The sequence below is a fragment of the Heteronotia binoei genome, chromosome 21 (assembly GCF_032191835.1).
Source record: "Heteronotia binoei isolate CCM8104 ecotype False Entrance Well chromosome 21, APGP_CSIRO_Hbin_v1, whole genome shotgun sequence".
Taxonomy (NCBI): Eukaryota; Metazoa; Chordata; class Lepidosauria; order Squamata; family Gekkonidae; genus Heteronotia; species Heteronotia binoei.
Genome location: NC_083243.1, coordinates 131,285,291 through 131,312,574, shown reverse-complemented (window position 1 = coordinate 131,312,574; position 27,284 = coordinate 131,285,291). Strand labels below are relative to the sequence as shown.

The following is a 27,284-nucleotide window of genomic DNA, read 5'->3' as shown; positions in this document are numbered from 1 at the left end:
GCTTTAATTGAGACCTCATTCAGAAAAGTTGTTGAATCTCACAAGGGTGAGTGTATACATTTCTTGTGTTAAATGTTTCTTGTAATCAGGGCTTTGTAGCAGGAACTCCTTTGCATATTAGACCACACACCCCTGATATAGCCAATCCTCCAAGAGCTTACAGAGCTCTTAGTACAGGGCCTACTGTAAGCTCCAGGATTGGCTACAACAGGGGTGTGTGGCCTAATATGCAAAGGAGTTCCTGTTACAAAAAAGCCCTGCTTGTAACTATGTAATGGTAAAATACATTTCCCCCCTTTTTTCTATAATATTGTTTATTATATTGAAATATTTCTAAGATACACCACCCTGAAGAAGGGTTTTGTTTCTGCATGAACAATCTGGAAATTGCGTGGATGATGTTGGACATTGATGGGCTAATGTATCTATAGTTGACTATAACAATAATTTGGGAAGACTATATCTATATACATAAGAGTCCTATTGGAACCACTACCATTGTATTTGTTGTAACACTGCTGGATTTACTGCTTATGAATATAATTTTCATTGTTTACGTTGTGCAGCATCTCAGAACACAGTTCTTTCTATATTGTGCCTATCCTTTTTAAGAGATGGCACACCTATTGTGGATAGCTAAGGCTCTCTGTTATTGTCAAGTAGGAATACATAATGATTGAAGTTGGAGGCCTCTGCTATCTGCTCTAGAGTGAACAGACATTAGGAGGAGCTAAGGGAGTTCATAGCCTCAGCACGAAGCTTCCAATTGGCCAAGGATATAGTTATTTTCCATTCATGTCCCTTTTAAATTAGTTGCCATTAAATCATAGTGCCTAGAAGAGAAGTAGTTATTGTCTTGAAGATGACTTTTAATACACTTTTCTTCAAACCTGAGAACACTCTATATTGAGGAGAATGGCAGTGACCAGTCTCAAGGTTGATCTTTTCCTGTCATAATTAAGTGGCAAAACATTAAACTCAAGAAATTCAACAAAATATATGCATGTTTTATAAATTGTCATGCATGCCAATTCTGCCACCAGTTTACTCCCTCCCCCCATGCAGCAGGGAAAAGTTAGTTTTAAAAATATATAAATTAACCAGATACTCAATGATTTTGTTGAAGTCAATTTCTTTATTAGTGCAGCTGAATAATAAAAACAAATTGCACAACCTTTATTCCTCTTGCAGATACGGCGTCATGAAGACAATGTTTGACATTTACTAAAAACTGCATCATGATTTAGAAGATAACAGCAGGAAATTCCTAATTTCTTCAGTATTAACAACATATCTTAACCAGATGAGACAGAAATGCAGCCTTTTTTTATATATCTAGAACACTTTACCAATACATTCGTTTGGATGAATTTTATATACTGGTCAATCACTGAACAAGAAGTATATTCATTCAAGAGAAAACTAAAAAAAGTATGGAAACAGTATTAACCCCAGTTAAATGTAAATATAGATTACGTTTTACCAGCTTTTTCTGCTGGTGCAAGATGGAGATCCCAAAAATGCTGTGCTGGAGATTATGACACTTGAGTAGACAGAACACCATACATGGGACAGGGAATATAACAAGGAAGGGAATTGGGCAGGACTCATTGTGCCAGCACAGTAATATTAGGATCCAACCCAAAGAAATACACTTCAACAAGAATGTTGTATTCCATTGCATTACAATCTTAAGCCTCAGCGTTGCATTGGCCAAAATAAGAAAGATAATTTTCTTTTTAAAAATTCTCAAAGTGTATTTAAATACTTTTATTGTACAACAGCCTTTGCAGAATACTACTTGCCAGGGAGAGTAGAAATTCTATCTGCATAAGTAGTCTGCCAGCTGCTATGAAGCTGCTTAAAAGGTTTTAGGTAATAGCCAATTTTCTGCACTTTATCTTCAAGTCTTTTAATTGCATAACATACACAATTTATCAAGAAAAGCTTCAAATAAAAACTAGGCTGTTTTTAAAAAAATGAAGTTCACACTGACTCAGAAGGCTGCTTTTCCTACCATGACATACTATAAGAGCTAGTAACATTTTTACTGTGACTTTCATCAAAATTTACCAGAAGCTGGACCTTATATAGCTCAACTCCAACAACGGTGTGAAAATTTTTAATTACAGTCTTGTAAGAAAAAACCCTGTCTCATAGCTTAAATATACTAAAAATCAACACAAAGATGTTGATGCTCTTAGAATTTGTCTTAATTTAGGTATGTGGCAAATTGCCCTAACAAGTAAAATGCAGCCAATTAATGGTTCTTTTAAAAGGATTACTTGAAAAATATCTTACATACTCTTGTCAACAATCAGTGATTAAAGACAAGTCATAATACAATCTCCATAACCGCTATCATCTAACAGTCAATGTGTGCATTTACAACCAAGATCAGATTGTGTTGTACTTCATAAATTCTTTCAGCCTGCACAGACACTCAACATAAAGTTCTTAAACAATATATGCATAATGGAGAGGCTTCCTGATGATACACCTTGTGTCCCCCCCCCCCCTCCTCTCATCATACTGATGAAAGCAAGGGACAGGGTTTATTTCTATTCAGAATATGAATGAGAAACTCACACCTAGCATTCTAACCCTTGAAGTAAACCAGTAGAGATTAATCATCATTGAAACAATGACAACGTTGTTCAACATCATTGAAACAATTGTCATCAATTTTAGTTTGTTATTAATATTTCTGCTCATCATGCAATGTCTCTATCAAATTACCAATTTACTCAAGGAATAATACTGGTTATGGTTGCTAGTGGTTAAAGTGACTCAAGTAACCATCACAATATTTTGAAAGGAACAGCATCTCTACTATGGAGCAGAGATTGCAAAATGACTAATACTGATCATTTTAATCCTCCTTGAACATTAAAACTCTCAAATCAGACTTTGTACTAGTTTATTCCTTGTAGTAATAGCTATAGGAATAGAAAGAATGCTGAAAATGTGTTATGTCTGAGCTTTGCTTTATATACATCACACTGGACGGCAATTGGAAATCTCAGACAATCATGTATATTTGTATGTATAAAGCTTTGGACCTTAGTTCCTTGCAATACAGTACTTGAATATGGCATGTAGGCTATCCCACATGCTTATTGCGAATTATTTCTCCTCCTTCTATTTCGATTTGCTCATACAACCATTTGCGGTCACAGCGACATTCAGGCCCACACTTGTTGGAGCCACATTTGGGACAAGCATAAAAACATCCAAGGCAATCTTCATCAAGACAGTCACAGAGATCAATCCCACTATAAAGCAGAAGTCCTTGGCTGTCATATACTCTGCTCTTTGCTGGTATTACTTGCCTGCAGAAGGAAAGCATAATTTACAGTCATTTGTAATGTTACCGTCCATTTTAACCTGAAAAGTAATCTTTTTGCTAGTTCTCTTATGCAGAGAGGCAGCAGAGACTTCATACATAGCAGGAGCCACAGGATTGTTCTTATAGAACCATCGTACAGAACCAGGTTTGTCAATGAGCTCTAATGCTTGGGAGATTTTTCCATGTAATAGGGTAAATTCACGTGGCAAGATGCTTACAAACCTAACAGTCTCCATACTGTCACTGTAATTTACAAAGCAACTGTCCAGACCAGCATAGGAAAAAGTTAAGGAATTTTTTTTTTGGTACCAGTGATTAATCTAGGTGTTTTCAGGAAACCCACATGTACCATATAAACCACTGACCACTGTTTGCATCATTATGCATCTCTTTACCTTGACACCAAGGTTAGTAAATACAGCTCCTACGAGAACTACGAAACTAAGAGGGAACCCTGCACAGCCGTTTCATTTTGTCCCTCCTTCCAGTGGCTTCCTTGGCTCTTGTGTCTCCAGGCAACCTCTGTGGAGGAGAAGCACTTGCAAGCCTGCCTATTTCCCCCTCCTCCATTGCTTCATGCATGGCAGAAATACTTGCCTACCTAGGGATCAGTCCTCAGAGGCTTGTTGAGATTCTGATGCTAAACATGCTTACTTAAGAACAATCCTGTGTTAAGTTCCTCCTTGACCTCTGGGAGCCACACAATTTGTGTGAAAGAGCTGCATGTGGTTTCTTAGCCACCGTGTGGCCACACTTCGTATATAGCATATACTGCAAAACTCATTTATTTGTTGCACTGCAAAGCAGAGATCAGTTCTTTACTATGCAAGACAGAAGCCTGGTCTAGACATGTGGGGCATGAAACAGTAACGAGTGGAGTGGTAGGGGGATGAATGATGCAGGGGAACAATTAATTTTATTCTGCTTCTGATATGGTTGATCATGCAGTTTTTTTACTTAAAATATGGTGAGGGCTTTAAAGGGACAACACTTAAGCAGCCCAAACATTTTAATCATCCCAAATGCATAAAATAGTCATTGTCTACTCTGAAACTGCAACTTGAAAGCAATCATATGGAGTCCCACAGCAGAGTCCCACTGTGCTATTGCGATGTTGTTTAACATCTATATGACAAAATTGACTGAGATCATCTGGAGCTTTGGAATCGCTGTCATTGATATGCTGGAAACATCAAGGATCCATCAATCAATCATCTGGAATACTGTGTGAAGTTCTGTTTCCTGTATCTTAAAAAGGATATCACAGAGATGGAAGGAGTAGTGAAGATGACAACCAAGATAATCGTGTTTGGAGCACCTTTCCTATGAGGAAATACTGAAGAGTCTGGATTTCTTCATATAGAAAATATGGCTCAGAAGGGATATGATAAATAAGCGATGTCACAAGTTCTAGCCAGTAGGAGATGATAAATCTACATTATCACAGAGGAAGAATCACTTCACCCTGATGCAGCAGTAAGTGTTGTGTCAAAAGTGTACTGGACTAATTTGTCTGGAATCCTCTTTTAGACATAAAAAGTATAATGTGCATTGTAGGCAGACACACCTATACAATTATTAGTGCTTTTAAAATACTACACCTTCATCCACATCTCTATCTAGGAACCTATTAGGGGTGTGTAAATTTTATTGTTTGAACCATGTTGGGCTGAGCCATATTTGGCCAGGTTATGTGTGTATCTATTTAAGATTAGGTAGCAGAGATATAAACTTCATAAAGGACACAGACAAATGCAATTTAAAAAAAAGACTTAAAACATGCTTAAAACGTTAGAACTCATTGGTCTTAAAGGTGCTTTCTTTGTATTTCTCCCATGGGATCCAGAGAACTGGGCAAAGGAAGCTCTGGCTTTTTCCTTTCGTCCCTAGGGGAGAGGGGAGGGAGGACCCTCACTCAATAGAAGGGAGAGAGGCTTGGCTCAGTAGCTCTGCTGTGCAATTGAGTAAGCCTGGAAAAACAAAGCAAGCTGTTATGCAGAAGGAAGAGATAGGGAGAAGGAAGCAAATGACAGCCAGTTGCTTGGGGGTCTGATAGGAGCCTTCCGGGGGCCTGATTTGACCCCTGGGCCACATGTTTGACAACCCGGCCCTATACTATGGGAACCATCCACAGAGTGTATAATGGAGAATTTTGCTTGCTGACTTGTGCCGCTGCCGTGAATTGGCGAATTCAGAAGTTCCCTTGCAAAGTCACGCTGCTTGTGCCATGGTGGCAGCATGACTTGGGGAGTGAATGGAAGGTTTAAATATCTACGGTTCACTTGTCGAGTTGTGCCACCGTGGTTTTAGTTGGACATGGCTATTTCAGATTGTCTAATCTGTATTTCCAAAATACTGGTAGATCCATCAAAACATTAAGAGGTTCCAAACCAAGCATCCTTTGGAGATAGAGGTAGCTGTCTCCAAACGGGTGTGCCCTATAGACTTCAGGGTAATACTTTTTGGGGTCCTCTGAGGCACTTTCAACTCCACTGAAGTGGAGAAAAACTACGACTGGGTTTTTGCTGTTGGGAAGAAGCAAATGGACACCAGGAAACACATCAGCAGCCACCACAACACCCAAGGAGCCATGACTGAAATCACTGGCTTAGGCCAACATTCACATCTGGAACTCTGTTTTTTTCTACTGTAACCTACTTCCATAAGGCAGCAGTGTTGCTGTCATGTCTTTTTCTAAACCTCTTTAGCATTGTTTAAATCCCTTCACTTTATACTTTCTTAGAAGCATCTCCTTTCAGTGCTCTGGTTCTTTGAAAGTATAATACAGTTTGGAATGAACAGCATTTATTTTAATTGATAGCATTAATATTATTGTTTATCATTGTTCACCAAAATTCCTCATTAAGGCCCTCCCCACAGAGAATGTAGCACTGACATTTCTAAAGGTAACATTAGGAGGCCAACAGATCCCTAGCAATGATTTGATTATTACTTTTGTTTATGTCCCATTCTAATTCAAAAGAATGAGAGAAGTAGACAAAGAGATGCTAAAAGTCTCTCACTCAGGTATCTGCCTTCAGAGGCATAACTATAATGAGTGCTCTTTAGCCATTCTGTGGATTAATAAATAGCAGATGCACTGACAGCAGATTGTATGTAAATACTACATATTTCACTCCCAAGTTTTTCCTAGTTATACTATACAATACCATTTTGCTTTTATCATGCCATTTCCAAGCACTTGAAAGAAATACATTCTGTCTACACAAGCAGATCTGAAGAGAGGTCTAGGTACTGCTTTTCCCTGAGGGTATGAAAGCAAGGATAAGTTTAATAAATGTAGAAAACAGCCCACCTGTCTGAATTAATGGATGTACTTTTTGTTTGCAGCCTTCTTTTCTCCCTCTTGTTTGCTTCTGGAGCAAATTCAGTATGTCGTCCCAGATTAGCAAACTGTAAAGACTTCAAGGTTTTAGCTGTACGCCCCTGAACAGATAGAGACAACTTCATTTGAAACAGTAATACAAAGCTTAATGCATAAACTACTGCTAATAAAGTTGAGGTACATCACATATATTATAAAATTTGGGCACAAAGCTGAGGCCGTGTGTGAGAACTCTTAAGTGTCAAATCCTTTAGACATTGACTGCACAAATATTTTTATTTATTTTATATATTTATATTGCTTACAGTCTGCCTCTTTCACTTGTTTGCAAGGTGGATGACATAGAGTAGTCAATACATCAATGGATGGGTCACTGAATAAACAATGCAATAGGATCAGGGTTTTAGAACCAACCAGAAGTTAAACACAGAACTGAAGCAAAGCATAAGTATTAAATGACACGTTAAATGATGAAAAATTCCATAGTAGGATCTTTGTTGCTGTTTCAGCAGTTATACACAGTAGTATAGACCACAGTCCCTTTGTGAATCGTTCAGTACAATGCAACTCTATTGTCTGCTAAAAAAGCCCTCTTGAATAATTCAGTTCTGCATAGTTTCTGCATAGTCTGCAGAAAGCTATTAGTTTATTATTTATTTGTTTTATTTGATTTACGTATATCCCACCCCTCCTGCTAAAGCAGGCTCAGGGTGGGTTACAACAAGGTTAAAGCAATTTAAATAGGATTAAAATACAATAAAACATTAAAATTACAGTACAATCTACTAAAGAACCCATCCAAAATACTGCCTCAACAGCCACGATTGTTCAAAATCCAGAGACCACTCAATCCTAAGTGCTAGGAGAAGCGGAGGCTGAACAAAAGTCAATGTCTGCCCCCTCAACTGAAGGCCTGTTTTGCAGACCCTGTGGAACTGTAACAGACCTGGTACTCAATAGGAAGCCTGTGCAGTTCACGGAGCACAGGATGGATCTGTGCCCACAGAGGCGATGAAGTCAACATCTGCACAGCCAAGTTCTGCACCAGCTAGAGTTTCTGGATCAGAGCCAACGGCAGCCCCACACAGAGAGAGTTACAATAGTCCAGCCTGGAAGTAACCATCACGTGGGTCACTGTGGCCAGTTCATGGAGGGGGCAAGATATGGGACCAGTTGCCTGACCTGCCTTAGATGGGAAAAAGCAGCTCTGGCAGTGGGGTGACCTGGTTTTCCATAGTCAGAGGGGCATCTAAGAATGCCCCTAAAGTTTTTTCCTTGGTGCTGGCACTAAAGGGGCACCATCAAAGGATCCCCTATCCCAGTCCCCCACAACCCAGACACAGGACTTCCGTCATCAATCGGTTCAATTTCAGCCAGCTCTGTTTCAACCAGCCAGTCATGGCTTGTAATACTCCACCCAGTTCCTCTGGGGCTAAGTCTGGGTGACCAGATTTAGAGAGATTTGAAACTGGGTGGTAGTTTGTGAGGGCTGTAGGGTCCAAAGATGGTTTCATCAGGAAACGGTGGACCACTGCCTCCTTCAAAGCCCCTGGGAAAGTCTCTGTTGAAAGGGACAAGTTGATAATCTCCTTCAGGGGAATTCATACCTCATCACCGTAGGCTTTAACCAGCCACAATGAGCAAGGATAAAGGGGCATGTGGTAGACGTTACAGCTACCAGGGCCTTGTCTACTTCGTCCTGGGAGAGCAGGCTGAAATAATCCAAAACAGGACCTGAAGACAGACAAGGGGCTTCCAGTCCCTATATTGTATCAAATGTGGCTAGGAGGTCGCAGCAGAGCGACAGGGTTTTATCTGCAAAATGGGATCCTTCCTAACCTCCTCAGGCAGGTCATTCCACAAGGTTGAAGTTGTTGATTTTGCCCATTTGCAGGTTGGCAGCTGAAGAAGACCTTGCTCTGATGACTGAAGCTGTTGTAGAGCATACTGAGAGACGTGATCTCACAGATATAAGGGTCCAAGGCCATGAAATTTTTGGATGTGATAGTTATAGCTAATAGCTTAAATTGAGCCCAGTACCAGACAGGCAGCCAGTGAAGTGTCTGCAAGATGGGAGTAATATGCATGTTTCATCTAGCTCCAGGTAATAACCAACTCCATGTGCGGGAGATAGTTAAAACTAGCAGCTCCCAAGATGAAAGAAGTATCTACTAGTGAGGTGAGTTGTATCAAGAATAATTGCTATGCATATTTACTGAAAGCACATACCACCGTTTCCAACAGAGCTGGCTCTGAGGTTAGTGTGCATATAATCGCTACACGTATGAAAAAGTAACTGCCCTGAATCATACACCACATCTTCATGAAATCACTTCTTGGTGTTGCTGAGCTGCTATTCAGTTTTCCCCCCAGTAAGAAACAGCAAGAGAAAAAGAGGTTGCTACTTTGGAGAAAGGAATAAAGTTGAACGTGACAGTGATCTCAGTGATGTAAGTTAAAGAAACCATACCACAGCTGTACTTTGAAAAGGTCAGATAAAGAGAGTCATGTCTGTTTATACTTTCTGAAGTAGTAACTCACTGATTCCAAATTACATTCTATAATTCTGTAGCGTCACCTTGCATACACATCCATCCACTTCTGCTTCCAGCATTTTTTTTGTCCACTCCTACACTCACTTTTACGTTCATTCTGTATGCCTTGTTTATTCATATATACGTTTACTTCACTCAGTTATTAAATAATCATGTGATGAATGTATCAAGTGGCTTTACTGAAAGTTACTGTTATGAGATTATACAAAAACCCAAGCTACATTTGATTAGTAAATGTTGCACACATACAAACTACTGCTTCACTCTGTAGTTCTCAACTATGAATGTTTTTGTGTATATTCATATCCAGCACACAGTTAACACTTAAGATGGGTTTTTCCAGTTTGAACATAACTAGAAAATTATGTTTCAACATGCTATGCATTTTTATCCTGTGCATATTTACTGAAAGAACATACTACTATTTCCAACAGAGCTGGCTCTGAGGTTAGCGTGCACATGATAGTCTTAGTCCAGTATTAAGACAAGTTTTTAAAAAGCTCCCTTATGCATGCATCAGAATCAAGTGTCCTTCACTGAGGGTCTTCAGAATCAGCCTCGGCATTTCCACTGATTATCTGTGTGCATTTTGGACAAAAGTTTCAGCTTCCAGTTGCCAGGCCCATCAAGGCTTCTTCCTCCCTTTCCCATCAGCAACAGCAGCAGCAATCCTGTGCAGCTCCTAGCCACACTCCTGCCAAGTCTTCTCCCCTCACTGTTAATGGTGGTGAGCCCTACATGGGTCCCAGCCACCAGACCCACCAGGCTTCTTCTTCCCCATCAGTATACCCCTGTGCAGCTCCCAGCCACTGGGCTCCACTGCAGCCACCACCACCAGGCTCTGCCACAACTCCCAACAGTAAGTGTGTTGTCTCTATGTTCACAGATGATGCTGTTTATTATTGGGGGAATTTAACCCCCAATATATTTTCATTAACATTTCAGATTTTTCTGCAAACTTAGAGGATCACCGGGGCCCTGATCCACAGATTTAGGTATCTACAGATAGGGCCCACATGTCACTAATAGTATACAGATTATTCTCTAAAAGTTACCCCACTCCGAAACTGAAGTAATAATGGGTCAGTTGATGATAATTCTTGCTTAGTCTTGAAGGTGGAGAGACGGGTAAAGAATGTTTTAATAGCAGTCACGGCTAACTTGCAGTTGATTTCCAACAGAACATAGATCCATTATAATTGATCAGTACAATGTATTTCATTGTTTGCATTGTGTCATTATCATCTTTAGCAGCTATTAGGAAGATTATCTTGGAGAAAAAGCAGTAAAAGAAGTAAAATTTATGCTAACTTTTTCTTTCACACTTGACTGATGGGTTTCAAAATGAAAACCAATCCTAACATTAAATTCAAGAAATGTATCCTGTATGCAGTGACCCAGGTAAATTATACAATTTACTTTGTTTTGCAGACTTTATTATGTACAGAAGAAAAATCTGGAGCTTACATGAGTACTGACACTCTTCCAGAGTGCTCTAAACTGCTGTCTTGCATCCAGTGCCTTCACTAGGATCAATCAACGGCTGGGTATGAGGAAACTGACAACTGTTTTATAAAACATCTAAGGGGCCTTATGAACCAGAGGTCTGCAATTCTGTGCTGGACTTAAACAGTAGATATAAAAGAGAGCAAAGTCAGAAAAGTTTTCTTTGACTGGAGCTCACTATAAGTAAGCTTAAAATAAAATCACCTTCTGAGTAAGCAACATATCTGAGCAAGAGTTTTGCAGTAAAAACTTGAAAGTGTTGTATTAATCATAAATATATATTGATAACAGTGCTTCATTATATCTTAGGAAAAGAACTCTGGTCCATCTTTTCTAATATACTCCTATGTTTTAAGATCTGTTTAGGAAGTAGCTGTAACATGCATGTTTTGAAAACAGACATATCACACATGCTTTTAGCCAGCAGCTTCCAAAAGGCTCTTCCAGTTATACTAAAGCCATACATATCAAAGTATTCCTGAAATATATACAGAGCATTTTCACCATCTGTCTTAAGGGGGGAAAGAGAGTAAGAAGCAGCTGTCAGAAAATCTGAATGTTTTCTATTTTAAAAAAAAGAAAAATGGAAAGATATAAAACTTTATATTACTTATAAGCACCAAATTAAAAACCACCAGAGACAGGGCCTTCTCGATTGCAGCCCCCTGCTGGTGGAATCAACTGCCAGAGGAAGTGAGGGCCTTGCGGAACCTTGCGCAGTTCTGCAGGGCCTGTAAGACTATTCTCTTCCAGCTGGCGTTTAACTGACATGGAGCCTGTATCTCAGGGAAATTGAAGAAATGCCACCGCCACTGAAATAGCACTAAATTAATATTGTTTCAACTGTTGAATGTGTAATTTTAATATTTATTGATTTTAGTTGTCTGTTGCGATTTTATGTTGTGAGCCGCCCTGAGCCTGCTTCAGCAGGGAGGGCGGGATATAAATCAAATCAAATCAATATATTCAAGCAAGAATAAAAGCCAGTAATTTGAAAGGATGGAGGCAAAACCAATATGCAGAAGCTATTAAGCCAGTGACATTTCAGATATATACAAACATTCTGAAACCAGACCAGCAAACAAAACCCTATGACTTTTTCTTCAGAAAGTAGTGCTGTGTGGGTAGGTCTATCTATGTTCTGGCACACTTCCTCATTAAAGGCTAAATAAAATTTTTATTCCAATGAGTAATTAATATTCAGTTATTTAGTATTCCCACTATCATTATATGTATTTGTTACATTACTTTCTGAGGCCAGGGTACAAACTAGTCCATTAAGTGAATCTGCATACAAAGATTTGCATTGGTTTCCCATTCAGTGTATAGATACTCTCTACTGTCTCCAGAAGTGGGGATGCAGAGAGAGAGGACAAAAATGGAAATACCCTTCAGCATTAGTACACACATTCCCTTATATGAAGTTGCTTATAAGCACCTCTTTGAATCTCAGTTCATCTCTACTGTAGGTCTGGGCCACTTTCCTTGAAATTTAAACCAAATCTGGAATTTTAAAATTTAGCTTCTTGTATTCAGCCTGATTCAGGCCTCTGTAGTAACCCAGCACATGAAATGCCATCTGTTTTAGCTAGTCCACAGGCATTTATCTGATCACATTCTGAAAATCAAACTTGTTTCTTGACAACACCCCTCATTTAGTCTTGTACTTTAGAAAGTAATGACAACTTACAATAAAAATGACAGCCAAACAGAAAATTTAGTTAATTGTTTAGTATGCAGATCTATGGACCTGTTCATTTAAGGCTGTGGTCTTAAGTGTACTTACATAAACACACTGACTTCCAGTAAACATACACAGGATAATGCAGTAAATTCATTTGGAATAAAACCAGACTACTTCTTAAAGTCATGGGAATAAGAATTATTTTTGAAGTTTTTGTCATTGACAATACTGGCCATGATAAAAATGTTAACATCTGAAGTTTAGCTGCACTGAAGACATATTTTATGTGGTTATGACAGTGGGCCTCCAGCAGAAAGACAGAACACTCATCCAAAATAATAGCCTTGAACAAGGCTATATGATTTAGCCTTAAACAATATGTATCACCTGGTTTCCTAAGATGTATCATGGAGAAATAATGTATTAAAGCAGGGGTGTCAAACATACAGTCCAAGGGATGGATCTGACCCCCAGAGGACTCCAATCAGGTCCTCTAGCACCTGGCTGTTGTCTGCTTCATTCTCCCTTGCCTGCTTTTTTGTTCGCCGTTTTGTGTTTCTCTCCCAATAAGCCAGCCAGCAAAGCAGCCTCTCTCTGTTCTTCCCCTCTTCCCCCTCCCTTTTCCCAAAGGGAGGAGGCGCCTTAGCTGAAGGAGCTTGGCTCTATAGCTCTGTGTTGATTCAGTTTGCCGGGCTCAATCAATCACACTGCAGAGCTACTGAGCCACGCCTACAAAGAGAAAGTGTTTTGTTGGGCTTATTATGGATGCAACTGGGTCCCCCCCTCCTCTTTTTCACTGTATTCATGCCCTCCAGTCTTTCTCAATAGGAAAACATGAATTATTTAGAAGAGAAATAACAAGCCAGCATTAGGCTGAGAGTGTGTGTCCAGCCAAGGTTTTTGTGATTTTTCTTTCACATTTTCCTTTGATTGGAGATCTTGAATTTAGACTTCCCAGATAGGAGGCTGATTCTGACATGGCTGTCTCTCTGTTCTTGCACTGCCACATAGGAGTTGTAGTTATTTCTCTGGGGTAGACTACAGTTTTGTAGACAAACACATAGCCCACATGTTTGACACTCCTGATCTAGCCAATCACTGTCCCCTGATTAACAAACCTGACCAAAATTGTGAAAACACATGCCACATTCATATTTAATTAATTTCAAATGTTTGTTGGGGACATCTGCTTTCTCTTGCCAGAGCTGGAGGAAAGCTGAAGGCAGGCAGGTGGCTGTGCTTGGTGGGATGGGCAAAGGTAAGTGACTTTCCCCCAAAGTGGTGTTGGGGAGTGAGAGGAACCTGGTATGAAGAAAAAGCAATGAGTCTTTCAGTCTTCATGCCAACTTTTAGTGGTATTGGAATAAGTCAGACCACAAATAGTAGAGTAGATTATGAATAGTTTTATATGCAGGTTTAATGAACTCATTGTATATACAGGACTGTGATCCAGATGCATTTTTATTTTTATTTTATTAAATCACTGAAGTGGGGGCTTCTGCTTGAAATCCATTCTCGTACACAGACATACACCCCAGGATTCCAGACTTGAGTTGAAAAGAGAATAATGTTTCTGTATTCTTTTTTTACTTACTTACTTATTTTTATTTATTTAGCAGATTTATATTTTGCCCTTTCCCATATGGGCTCAGGGTGGATTACAGGCATAAAAACAGTTAAAATACATCAATAAATTAATAGTCTACAATTAAACAATACAAGTAAAAATGTAATACAGGTGAGACAGGCACATTTTGCAAATTAAAACATAGTTAATGGCCCGAATATAATAGTTCAGATGGTAAGTCATTGTGGGGAAGACAGTAGGTGGTATAGACAATAAGAGAGGACGCCTGCTTGCCTCAGCCAAAGGTCTGGTGGAACAGTTCTGTCTTACAGGCCCTATGGTATGGTAACAACTTGCCCTCTTAGGCATTAATGGCCCAACCAAAGTCCTTTTTGTAGCATTTGTAGATCTTGCTTCTGCATTTGATTCTATAGATATAAACCGTCTTTGGCAGAAGTTATCTAGCACAAACTTAGATAAACATTTGTTGTTCCTTCTTCAAGAACTACATGTAGACATCTTTGCTAAAATTGGGGTGGGTACTTCAGGTTCCCTAACAAATGAAAGTCCAATATTTAGGGGCGGGGGTAAAGCAGGGATGTGTCTTTGCCCCCCTCCATTTTAACTTGTACTTAAGCGATATAGTACACAGGTTGTCAGGTTCCAAGTTTGTCGCTCATACACTTGGTCATCAGAAAATCTCGATTCTTTTATATGCAGGTGACATGGTCCTAATATCTCTTGCTGTTCCAACTAGGTGAATACTGTAAAGAGGAGGCTCTTACTATAAACTATACAAAAACGAATGCTATGATGTTTAAAAAACACCCTAAAAACACTCTTGGAGCATCCATGGTATTCCCATTGAACAATGCAGCTCTTTTAAATACTTGGGAGTGACTTTTAGTGAAACTTTAAATTGGAATACACATTTTGATATTGTCAAATCCTCCACAATAAAAATTATAGGAGCAATTCTGAGATTTTACTATACCAAGGGTGGATATCTTGTGGATCCAGCAATAAAACTATTTTTAAGTAAGGCAGTTCCCCACCTCCTTTATGGCACAGAAGTCAGGATGGAAGGAGCATATTTCCAGACTGGAAACAATACAAAATCTGTTCATTAGAAGACTTCTTGCTCTACCCAAGGGAACCCCTGCAGCCCTAATGAGGGCTGAACTGGGCCTGCTGCAGTCAGACCTCATATTCATCTAGCTTTGCTTAAATTCTGGAATAAAGGTAACAGCACCAATGTATTTAGCAAACAATATTGTCAGTAAATGACACGTGAGGCTGCTTGCTATAACATACTTGTTCGGTACTCTATTCGAGATGATCTATTAGGGGCTTTGATTGATAATTCCAACTTACGAAACTGGGTCTATGAATGTGATGCCCATTTGGACAGTTCTAGAATTGCCCAATCCAGATTTTACCCTTGGTTTAAGCTATTTAAAGAGACCACATTAGGTCCTCTTAGTGAAAATCTCATTTCAAATTCTCAGAAAGGCATTCACATCTTTGCGTTTCCAGTCAATGCCAATGGCTCTTCTTAAGGGAAGATATCTTCAAATCCCAATGGCTCAGCGTTTTTGTTTCTGGAGCTACAGTTTTAGAGGATTTAATCCATTGTATTGTATTTTGTCCCATGTACAAAGAGGCTAGAGCCAAATTTATTGATAATCTGTTAGCAGTGCGTAAATTTTCTGACACCAATAAATTGGTCTTTTTGTTATCTGATACTGATCCATTTGTCACCTATAGAGTGCTTTATATCACAGCAACAAATTAGCTCAGTGCTACGGTTTGCATTCCTTTTAAGAGCAAACTCCTCCTTTCTCTCCTCCTTGTAATGCAGTTTATGGGCTGAGGGCCAGTGGAGCACTAGACACCACAAGCAAACTTTAGATTGTAATGGTGACCTGATATCCAGAATTATTAAGTCCACAGAACCATTCTGCAGACACTCTGTTGGTTACCTATCAGTCATTATGTTAAAGTCAAGGTACTGGTGATCACAAACAAAGCCCTTCATGGCCTTGGACCACTGAATCTGCAGGGCAGTCTCTCTTGCTATGCTGTGTCACAACAGCTTTGCTCATCTGAGTGAAACCTTCTGAAAGTGTCATCCTCCAAATGGGTAAGATCAATTTGAAAATATTTGTACTTTCACTTAGTCTTTTCTTCAAGTTCTGTTTATACAACTTCTATTGCAACTGAATTGCATATAGGGGCTGCCCTATAGCTGTTTTCCTCCCCCCCCCCCCATTGCTTTTATTATGACAATTATGCCATTTTTGGATTGGACTGTCTTCTGGCCACAAAATTAAAAACCAATTTGTATTCACATACTTGTTGATAAAACCCTTTTTGCAATGAGTATCTTCAATCTCTGTTAGAGCCATTTTTGTCTTCTGTCACTTCCCAGTTTTTTGATGTGTGTAAAATATTCTGAAGTTCTATTATTGCATTTTGTTATGTAGACTGTATGTAGAAGAATTTTATTGAAATGAAGAATAAAATATTCTCGGGTCTTCGTCATGGACTTTGTGAACCTTCAGAACACCTGCATGGACTTTTGAGTGTTAATGCATTCTTTTTTGGAGAGTTACAATTGTTAACACAGATTTTAGGAGCATAGTTCCTTGTTGATTTATGCTAATAACGGTTCCTTATGTCTTTGGATTGGTTTATATATACTGTTATTCCTTCTTTTGTAATTCATTAAGATCAATAGTTGCTCAACACGTTTCTTTGTTGTGGCCCATTCCTTGTGAAATGGTCTGAGAAAGAAGACCAGAAAGGCTCCCACATTTCTGTCATTCTAAAAATGTGTAAAACTGTTGAGAAAGGATAATCTTCTCTTCCATTACATCCTAAGGACCATCCAGGCTCTGTTATTGTTTCCTATGGACAATCATCTGCCAACCTCCAGGACTGGATTGACAGTGCTTTGTCAACCTCCAGGACTGGATAGACAGGGGAAAGGGTACTCTGCCAACCTCCAGGAATGGATTGACAGGGGAACAAGTACTTTGACAATGGAAAAAGTAGTATGGCAGCCTCCAGAACTGGATTTCCTGGCAAAAATGTACTTTGCCAACATCCAGGAGTGGATTGAAAGGGGAAAAGGTAGTGTGCCAACCTCCAGGACTGGATTGACAGGGGAACAGGTAGTCTACCAACCTCCAGGACTAGATGGACAGGTGAAAAGGTCCTATGCCAACCTCCAGGTCTGGATTGACAGGGGGAAATGCACTTTGCCAACCTCCAGGACTAGATTGACAGGCGAAAATGTAGTCTGCCAACCTCCAGGACTGGAATGACAATGGAAAAGGTAGTCTGGCAGCCTCCAGGACTGGATTCACAGGCGAAAAGGTACTCTGCCAACATCCAGGATTGGATTGACAATGGAAAAGATAGTATTGCCATCCTCCAGGACTGGATTTCCTTGTGAAAATGTACTTTGCCAACCTCCAGGACTGGCTTGATAGGAGAAAAGGTACTCTGGCAGCCTCCAGGACTGGATTGACAGGAGAACAGGTAGTCTGCCAGCCTCCAGGACTGGCTTGATAGGGGAAAAGGTACTCTGGCAGCCTCCAGAACTGGAATGACAGGGAAACAGGTAGTCTGCCAACCTCCAGGACTGGAATGACAGGGGAAAATATACTTTACCAACCTCCAGGACTGGATTGACAGGGGAAAATGCACTTTGCAAACTTCCAGAACTGAATTTACAGGCGAAAAGGTACTCTGCCAGCGTTCAGGGCTGGAATGACAGGGGGAAAGGTCCTCTGCCAACCTCCAGGACTGGATTGACAGTGGAAAATGTACTCTGCCAAACTCCAGGACTGGATTGACAGGGGAAAAGGTACTGTGCCAGCTTCCAGGGCTGCATTGACTGGTGGAAAGTTACTCTGCCAACCTCCAGGCCTGGATTGACAGGGAGAAAGGTCCTCTGCCAACCTCCAAGACTGGATTGACAGAGGAACAGGTAGTTGCCAACCTCTAGGAGTGGATTGACATGGGAAAAGGTACTCTGCCAGCCTCCAGGACTGGATTTACAGGGGAGAAGGAACTCTGCCAGCCACCAGGACTGGATTGACTGGGGGAAAGGTACTCTGCCAACTTCTAGGAATGGATTGATAATGGAAAAAGTAGTCTGCCAACCTCCTGGAATTCATTGACAGGGAAAAGGTACTCTGCCAACCTCCTGGACTGGATTGATAATGGAAAAAGTAGTATGGCAGCCTCCAGGACTGGATTGACAGGTGAAAATTTACTTTGCCAACCTCCAGGACTGGATTGATAATGGAGAAAGTAGTATGGCAGCCTCTAGGACTGGATTGACAGGTGAAAATTTACTTTGCCATCCTCCAGGATTGGATTTCCTGGTGAAAATGTACTTTGCCAACCTCCAGGACTGGATTGAAAGGGGAACAGGTAGTCTGCCAACCTCCAGAACTGGAATGGCAGGTGAAAAGGTCCTCTGCTAAACTCCAGGTCTGGATTGACAGGGGGAAATGCACTTTGTCAACCTCCAGGACTAGATTGACAGGCAAAAAGGTACTCTGCCAACCTCCAAGACTGGATTGAAAGAGGAGCAGGTAGTTGCCAACCTCCAGGAGTGTATTGACATGGGAAAAGGTACTCTGCCAGCCTCCAGGACTGGATTGATAATGGAGAAAGTAGTCTACCAACCTCCTGGACTTCATTGACAGGGAAAAGGTACTCTGCCAACCTCCTGGACTGGATTGATAATGGAAAAAGTAGTATGGCAGCCTCCAGGACTGGATTGACAGGTGAAAATTTACTTTGCCATCCTCCAGGATTGGATTTCCTGGCGAAAATGTACTTTGCCAACATCCAGGACTGGATTGAAAGGGGAACAGGTAGTCTGCCAAGCTCCAGGACTGGATTGGCAGGTGAAAAGGTCCTCTGCCAAACTCCAGGTCTGGATTGACAGGGGGAAATGCACTTTGTCAACCTCCAGGACTAGATTGACAGGCGAAAAGGTACTCTGCCAACCTCCAAGACTGGATTGACAGAGGAACAGGTAGTTGCCAACCTCCAGGAGTGGAGTGTTGTAGTTGCATGTTGTTAGTTTGTGTTTTTAGTCCTTCTAGTTAGAGGGAAGACAACAGTTTTCGAAGTGCCACAACTGAGGGCAGGGTTATTCCAAAGGCGCCAACAGGAAGGTGAAGGAAGTGTTTCCTGCCTCCCTGAAGGAACAGTAGGAATAACCCACAGAGATAATCCTCCGAACCTCCAATGGGCCGTTCTCTGCTAGCCTCCAGGGCTGGATTGACATGGGAAAAGGTACTCTGTCAACCTCCAGGAATGGAATGACAGGGAAAAAGGTACTCTGCCAGACTCCAGGAATGGATTGACAGGGGAAAGGTACTCTGCCAGCCTCTAGGGCTGGCTTGACAGGGGAAAAGGTACACTACTAGCCTCCAGGAAAGCATTTGATAACGTGCATTGGGACTTTATGTTTGCAGTGATGGAGAAATTGAGATTGGGAAAAGATTTTGTAAGAATGGTGAACGCAGTATATACTGAACAACAAGCAAGACTCTGTATAAATGCAGATTTGACAGAAAAAATGATAATCAATAAAGGAACAAGACAAGGTTGTCCTCTGTCTCCACTGATATTTATAATGACTTTAGAGATATTGCTTATGCGAATTCAAGAAGATAAAGAGATAGAGGGATTGAAATTGAAAGGTTTTTCTTATAAATACAGGGCATTTGCAGATGATGTAATGTTTATAAACGATAATCCAACTCAAGTTACACCGTTGCTGCTTCAAAAGATACAAGAATATGGAGAGCTGGCAGGCTTCTGTATAAATAAAGAGAAGTAAAAAAATTTGTGTAAAAATATGTCAAAGATTAAACAGGAAGAATTACAAAGTCTAACAAAGTGTGAAGTGACCTCTAAAGTAAAGTATTTAGGTATAGAAATAACAACAAAAAAACATTGATTTGTATAAAAATAATTATGAGAAGCTCTGGTGGAAAATTGATGGAGATTTATTAAAATGGAATAAGTTGAACTTGCCTATGCTGGGCAGAATCTCGACAATCAAAATGAATGTATTACCAAGAATTATGTTCTTGTTTCAAACAATTCCAATAGTGAAGGATAATAAGCAATTTAATAAATGGCAAAGGAAACTCTCAGAATTTGTATGGGCTGGAAAGAAACCAAGAATTAAAATGAAAATTCTGACCAATGCAAAAGAAATGGGAGGCTTTCAATTGCCGGATTTAAAGTTGTACCATGATGCAGTTTGTTTGGTGTGGATTAAGGAATGGATGACATTATTAGTTAGAAAACTATTGGCATTAGAAGGTCATGGAAATATTTTTGGTTGGCATGTTTATTTGTGTTATGGGAAAAGTAAGATGGACAGCTTCTTCTCACATCATTATATAAGTAACTTGTTAAATACCTGGTTGAAATACAAAAGATATAAGGATGAGAGGAAACCGCTTTGGATTGTGCCAACAGAAGTAATAAAAGTTATACTCAGATATTAATGAAGAGAAATGGTTATCGTACAAACAATTGTTAAAAATACATGGAGGCAAGGTGGAATTAAAATCGGCGGAAGAATTAGAATATAAGTATAGTTGGTTTCAATTGCAACAAATCAAGAGTTTGCTTGAACAGGATATTAAAAATGATGGAGTGAGACAAGAACAAACAGAACTGAAAAGAATGCTGTTTGGCGACAATGAAAAATTGATTTCAAGAATTTATAAATTAATATTGAAATGGTCTACAGAAGATGAAGTAGTTAAATATCAAATGATAAAATGGGCGATAAATATAAATAAAGAAATACAGATGGAACAATGGGAGTATCTATGGAAGAACTCTATGAAGATATCAACATGTAATAATATTAAAGAAAACTGTTTTAAAATGCTATATAGGTGCTTTATGACACCTAAAAAACTGTCAAAAATGAACAATCAGGTGTCAGATAAATGTTGGAAATGTAAAAAACATGAAGGATCTTTCTACCATATGTGGTGGATTTGTAAAAAGGCAAAACAATTTTGGCAAATGATTCAGCAAGAGATTTCAAAAATTTTGGGTTACAATATTAAGAAGGCACCAGACAGCTTTTTGTTGGGATTACAAATGGAAAAATTTCCTAAACAAGATAGAACGATAATTTGGTACATGCTTTCAGCTGCATGGACATTATATGCGCAGATGTGGAAGCAAGACAAAATACCAGAAAAATGGGACTGGATTATAAAAGTTATGCATTGGAATGAAATGGACAAGCTTACAAGAATCTTAAAAGAATGTGATCTAGAGAAGTTTAAAAATAAATGGGGAAAATTTCAAAAATACGTTGAAAAACAATGGAAGGTAAAAGGTTATTTGGTGATTTTTGACAACAGCTGAACGTTAAAAAATGAGACTATGTGATTATATTTTTTTGTTTTCAACTTTTTTTGACAAGGATTATAGTTAAAAATGAGACTACGGAATATATTATCCCTTCAATTTTATTTTTATGATAAGGACTAAAGGATCATAATGAAGACGGAGTATAATTATAGTATATGGTTTTTTCCTTATTTTTATTATACTTTGGACATAACACTTTTTATGAAGATTTTTAATTGCATAAAATTACCTTTTACTTTTAAAAATTATTTTAATTAAAAAGCACCGTCGGAGGTCACGAAAAGGGGGGGGGGAGGAGAAAAATGTAATGTATTGGTACTAAGTTTTTAATAATAGATGAGTATTATTACAATATATTGCAGAATAATAAAAATTGTTTTTTTAAAAAAAATCCAGTCCTGGAGACTGGCCGAGTACAGTTTGTCCTGTCAATCCAGTCCTGAGGTTGGCAGAGTACTTTTTCCCCTGTCGGTCCAGTTCTGGAGGTTGGCAAAGTACATTTTCACCTGTCAATCTAGCCCTGGAGGTTGGCAAAGTGCATTTTGCCCTGTCTATCCAGTCCTGGAGATTGGCAGAGGACCTTTCCCTCTGTCAATCCGGTCCTGGAGGTTGGCAGAGGACCTTTCCCCCTGTCAAGCCAGTCCTGGAGGCTGGCAAAGTGCATTTTCCCCTGTCAATCCAGTCATGGAGGTTGGTAGTACATTTTCCACTATCAATCCAGTGCTGGGGGTTGGAAAACTACCTTTTCCCCTGTCAATCCAGGCCTGGAGGTTGGAAAGTGCATTTTGACCTGTCAATCCAGGACTGGAGGTTGGCAGAGGACTTTTCCCCGTCAATCCAGTTGTGGAGGTTGTCAAGGAACCTTTTACCCTGTCAATCTAGTCCTGGAGGTTGGCAGAGTAACTTTTCCTCTATCAATCCAGTCCTGGAGGTTGGCAGAGTAACTTTTCCCCTGTCAATCCAGTCCTGGAGTTTGGCAGCGTAGTTTTTTTCCCTGTCAATCCAGTCCTGGAAGTTGGCAGAGGGCCTATTACCCTGTCAATCCAGTCCTGAAAGTTGGCAGAGTGCACTTTCCCCTGTCTATCCAGTCCTGGAGGTTGGCAAAGCACTGTCAATAAAGTCATGGATGTTGGCAGACGATTGTCCATAGGAAACAATAGCAGAGCCTGGATGGGAGGTTGGATGGTTCATAGGATATAATGGGAGAAAAAATGATCGATTCCAGGTTTTTGTCACAACCGTTTCTGTCCTTCAATGTATTTCAATGAAACCCATGCAAGTCAATGAACAATCTTCTCTCCCATTATATCCTATGGAACATCCAGGTTCTGCAATTGTTTCCTATGGACCACACTGCCATTCGTTTTTGTACATCCTCTTGCTCTGACTACATTTTCTACTTCTGAAGTTTCTTTTCTTTTGCATTGTTTGAGACACCATGTCTGTCCCCCCCATTGTTTCTATTTTTTTTTTTTTGTAAATCTAATCCTATTGCATTTTATGGTGCCTTGTGCTATTTGAAAAAGCAGGCTATAATGTAATTAAATTAAAACGAATTTATTTGGCTGCTTTGGGAGCAACTCTCAACCACTCTCTGTGAATAGATTACACCCTTTTATTGGCCTCTTTTTATAATATTCCCACACCCTCAACGGTTGTGCCATTTTTGTACTGCACGCAACTGAAGAAATGAACTCTTATGAAACTGCTGAAATAAACTGTCCATTGTTATTGACTCCTGTGTAATTTAGGATTTACCAATAGATGCTTCTTTTCCTGAAGCCGGTACATGTATACCTCACTAACTGCGCTTATCATAATTAACAATACAAAACACCACATTACTGAATGATATGGAAAAGAAAACATGCACAACCGCTTCACAGACTGTGATGCATACTACTTCTTCCATATTCCTGTTGCCGAGGCACTCATTAGCTTCCGAGTTATTATTTTTAACTAACATTGAATCCCTTTCCTTAAACCGCTAATGGGGGATGCTTCCTGCGTTCAACCTTGAAAGAGGCGAGGGAAACAAAACCTCACGCCATACTGTAAACAGGCTCCTCTTACCACCCCGCCAACATGTACCTTGCCATAAGCTTTCCTTCGGCCTTGTCCTGAGACCATTCCCGATCCTACTTCCGCAAAAGCCGCCATGAGCTCGATCAGCTCCACACACTTCCCCCTCTCCCTGCCGAAGCGGAAGGAGACCTACGCAGAACCCCAACCCTAAGAGACTGTAGTCTGAATGACACCTCAGCAAGACTTCTGGATTCTGATTGAACACGACAAAGTCCTCCATGTGTGGGACCAGCTCAGCGGCGGTAATGTGGAAAATCACGACAGGCGACATTAAAGAGTCCCTTTCGTTACGTAACCACATTCCCAAAAGAAAGTAAGCTACGGAGGATAATATTGGTGTGAAGAGGGAAGAGCTGTTGCTTATTTGCTTTCCTGAGAGATTTGCAAAAAAAAAAAGTTTCTCTTTATGACACAAGACTGCGATTTCGTCCGACTAAACATTGGGTGAAAGGCAAAGCTTGAATTAGTACAACCACACTCTGAAGATAAGATGGGGGAGCCTGCACCTGTTAAATTTTCGCCTGGCACACAGCACTTCCCCCCGCTGAAACAACACCCTGTGTTGAAAAATTCCAAGAAGCGCCTGGTAGGTCTTCCTACAAAACTTTTGCTTCCGGTTGACAAATTTAGGCTCTACTGTATACGTTTCTTTCTGACGAAGGGAGCTTTGACTTTCGAAAGCTCACGCTCCGAAAATCTTGTTAGTCGCTAAGGTGCTCGCATCTACCTGTTCCTCTACAGACTGAAACGGCTGCCCTCTGAAGCAATGTTCACCTTCGTCGTTTCTTAAAATCTCATCGAGTACTTCCCATTTTATTGCCAACTCCAGTTTGAGAAATCCACGTTGCCCTGGTGGGAGCGTTCGGGACAGCAAAATTTGGGAAGGGGAGCTCAGTGCAGCTGTCAGGCCGCTGCGTCCACATGCCAACGCCGCCATTTCCTCAAGGGGGACTGGCTCCGGAGCCTGGAGATCAGTTTCAATTCCGGTAGAAGTTTAGGCTCTGCGTGGAGATTGGTAAACCTCCCTGTTTCCCCCTCTGCACCACACTGTCTTATTTATTACTCAAACATCTGAGCGGCCTCCCTTGCTCCTGGCCCTCTTCAAAACCGGGGCGGGCAGTGTGAACTCCAGAATTGTGCCCTGAATGCAGTTCTGGCATTTCAGTTTGCAAAGGAGGAGCATAGTGAATTCTATTCTCCCCTCTCGTTTGAAAATGACTGTAAAGATCGTTTGGAGTGTACGATTTGCCTCACTTATTTTTGCTGAAGTATCAACTAGTCCAAGAAGATTATTTAATTACAAACAGAAAGCGAAACAGGTCAGTAGTTAAGTCACTTTACGGCTCCAGTAAATAATTTATCGACTGAATTTGAGTGCCAGATTGAATTTATTTGCTGCCTCATTTCTTCTCACTACAAAGCTACCTTTTCCTTTTTATAAACCTCAAAGTTCAATCAATGAGCAAAAGAAATTTGGGAGTAGGCTATTACTGCCATGCACTGTGATGAAATCTCTCCCTCCTATTTACATATGAATCGATTCGTATATACTTCATTTCTTTTACACCACAAAAAAGATTCCACTTGAAACTGGAAGTGTTGTGTTCATGGTATCCTGGATTTTTACATCTCTTTGCTCCAAAGAGATCAAGGAACAGGAAGCGCCACAGCGCGTTCACGAAAGAATAACGCGCCAGATCAGGCACATGCGCAGTATAGCTAGTTTCTCAGCACTCGCTCTCTCCCCTTCATCCTCTCGCAGTCTACTCTCTCGAGAATTCTCACCGGTGAGAGCGAGCTCTGTGAAATAAATGGTCCAGTCCTTTGAAATTCATAACATTTATTTATCTATTTACGATACCGAGTACGAGTCATTAAAATTAAGGACCGTTCGCTTGAGAGAGAGCTATGCATCCCTACTGGAAGTACGTTGGACTATATTTAATGACATTTACCCTAAGGAAGGTTATGGGATGCAGACTTCGAATTCTGCTTTATTTAAATCGACAACACTTTACTGGAATGTGCTTTGCTTAGTTTGGACTTTAGGAAGCAAAAATGATACAGGATATGTAAGTCATAACAATGGCCGTTTCAGTAAACAAAAGTATGTGTTTGTGGATGCCAACATGTTGCTTTCTTTATACCTTGAAGATATATCTAGCGGTCTGATCGTATATACAGTTAGGCGTGCCTAAATTTGTGGATAGTTTAATAATAAAGAGCCAAACCACTTCCTATTCAGAAACATCAGAAAGGTTCCTAATTGGGGAGGGGGGGTATTTTTGGCATTAAGAAGCAATCCTGGCTGATATCCTGTTACCTTGCTGTCTCATTTAGGCACTGTTTATATACAATACAACGTTATTATGAAAAGCAATAATCTATATACAGACTCAAAGACATGGAAAATTGAATTTATTTTGTTGCTTGTTTAAAAGGCAACTGATTCTAAATCGTCCCATTTTAAAAAAGACCTACTATTACAATAGGAGGAGCCCTGTGGCACAGAGTGGTAAACTGCAGTACTGCAGTCCAAGCTCTGCTCACAATCTGAGTTCAATCCCAGCAGAAGCTGGGTTCAATAGGCGGCGCAAGGTTGACTCAGCCTTCCATCCTTCTGAGGTCAGTAAAAAGTCTGCCAAGAAAACGTCGTGATGTGACGTCACCCCATGGGTTGGTAGCAAATCGGTGCTCGCACAGGGGACTACCTTTAGCTTTACTATTATAATATGCTTCTTGGTATATAGTTTTCAAATATGAAATACCTTCCCAAAAAAAAACTCCCAGGCAAAATTATGAAATTACTGCTGGCTCACCAATTTTACCAATATTGCCTGAGTAATTTTTTTAAAAAAAGGTTGGATTGGTAAAAAGAAATGTAGAGGGTCCACTTCAGCATGTATGAAGCAGAGAATCAAAGTCCTTAGATTCTGGGATTATTGAACTAATAATTATACTAATGACTCATTTTCTTGCAGGTCTATTGTGGTAATACAGCAAGATACACTACCAGTTTCTGGTACTGAAAATGACAAGGCAGTTGTAAAACTGCATGGTTTTAAAAATTATCATCAGTGCTCTTTTGATTTGCTTTTTCTTTTTATCCAGCATTTACAAATAGTTTGAGTCATTCTATCCTAGATCTAGCAGCCAATGAAGTTTTGGTTGATTCAACTTCAGGCTGTTTCAGCACATTGGCTCAGTTCTTGGTCACATGGTAAAGATAAAATATTACATTACAGCAAATTGCATATATAAAGCACTGTTCATATGCTGTGACTCTTCAAACCAGTTAATCTAATCTCCCCATTATGTTGTATGGGGAAGGGGTGTAGATGAGAAGATTCTTGAATCAGTTTTGGTTTATTTAGGGTTTCTAGTTCCAGGGTGGGAAATTTCTGGAGATTTGGAGGTAGAATCTGGGGGGGGGGGGGAGGAGTTCAGCAAGGAGGTGATGCCATAAAGTACAAAGCTGCCATTTTCTCTAAGAGAACTGGTCTCTGTATCTGGAGATCAGTTATAATCTCAGGAGAATTTTGGGCCTCACCTAGAAGTTGGTTATTCATTAGCAGAATGCACATTTAATTGTTCTTCAGGGTGCTCTTCTATTTTTATAGCATTCATTCATTCATTCATTCATTCATTCATTCATTCATTCATTCAGTTGCAAGAGAAACTCAAGGGCCCTTCTAGCAGCCTGGTTTGTTGCAGAATTAGAAATGCTTATGTCTATTGATCTCAATGGGCTT

At 40.0% G+C, this 27,284-nt stretch overlaps 1 protein-coding gene across 1 annotated transcript; it reads right to left on the bottom strand.

Annotated features, from left to right (window-relative positions):
• Window positions 1-1,115: 1,115 nt before the first annotated feature.
• ARL14EP (ADP ribosylation factor like GTPase 14 effector protein) lies at window positions 1,116-24,420 on the bottom strand. The gene is made up of 3 exons (XM_060262172.1): window positions 23,539-24,420; window positions 6,666-6,796; window positions 1,116-3,332 (listed from the first exon to the last, which is right to left on the bottom strand). The coding sequence occupies exons 1-3, from the start codon at window positions 23,605-23,607 to the stop codon at window positions 3,104-3,106; spliced, it is 429 nt and encodes a 142-aa protein (XP_060118155.1). The 5' UTR covers window positions 23,608-24,420; the 3' UTR covers window positions 1,116-3,103.
• Between the last annotated feature and the right edge of the window lie 2,864 nt (window positions 24,421-27,284).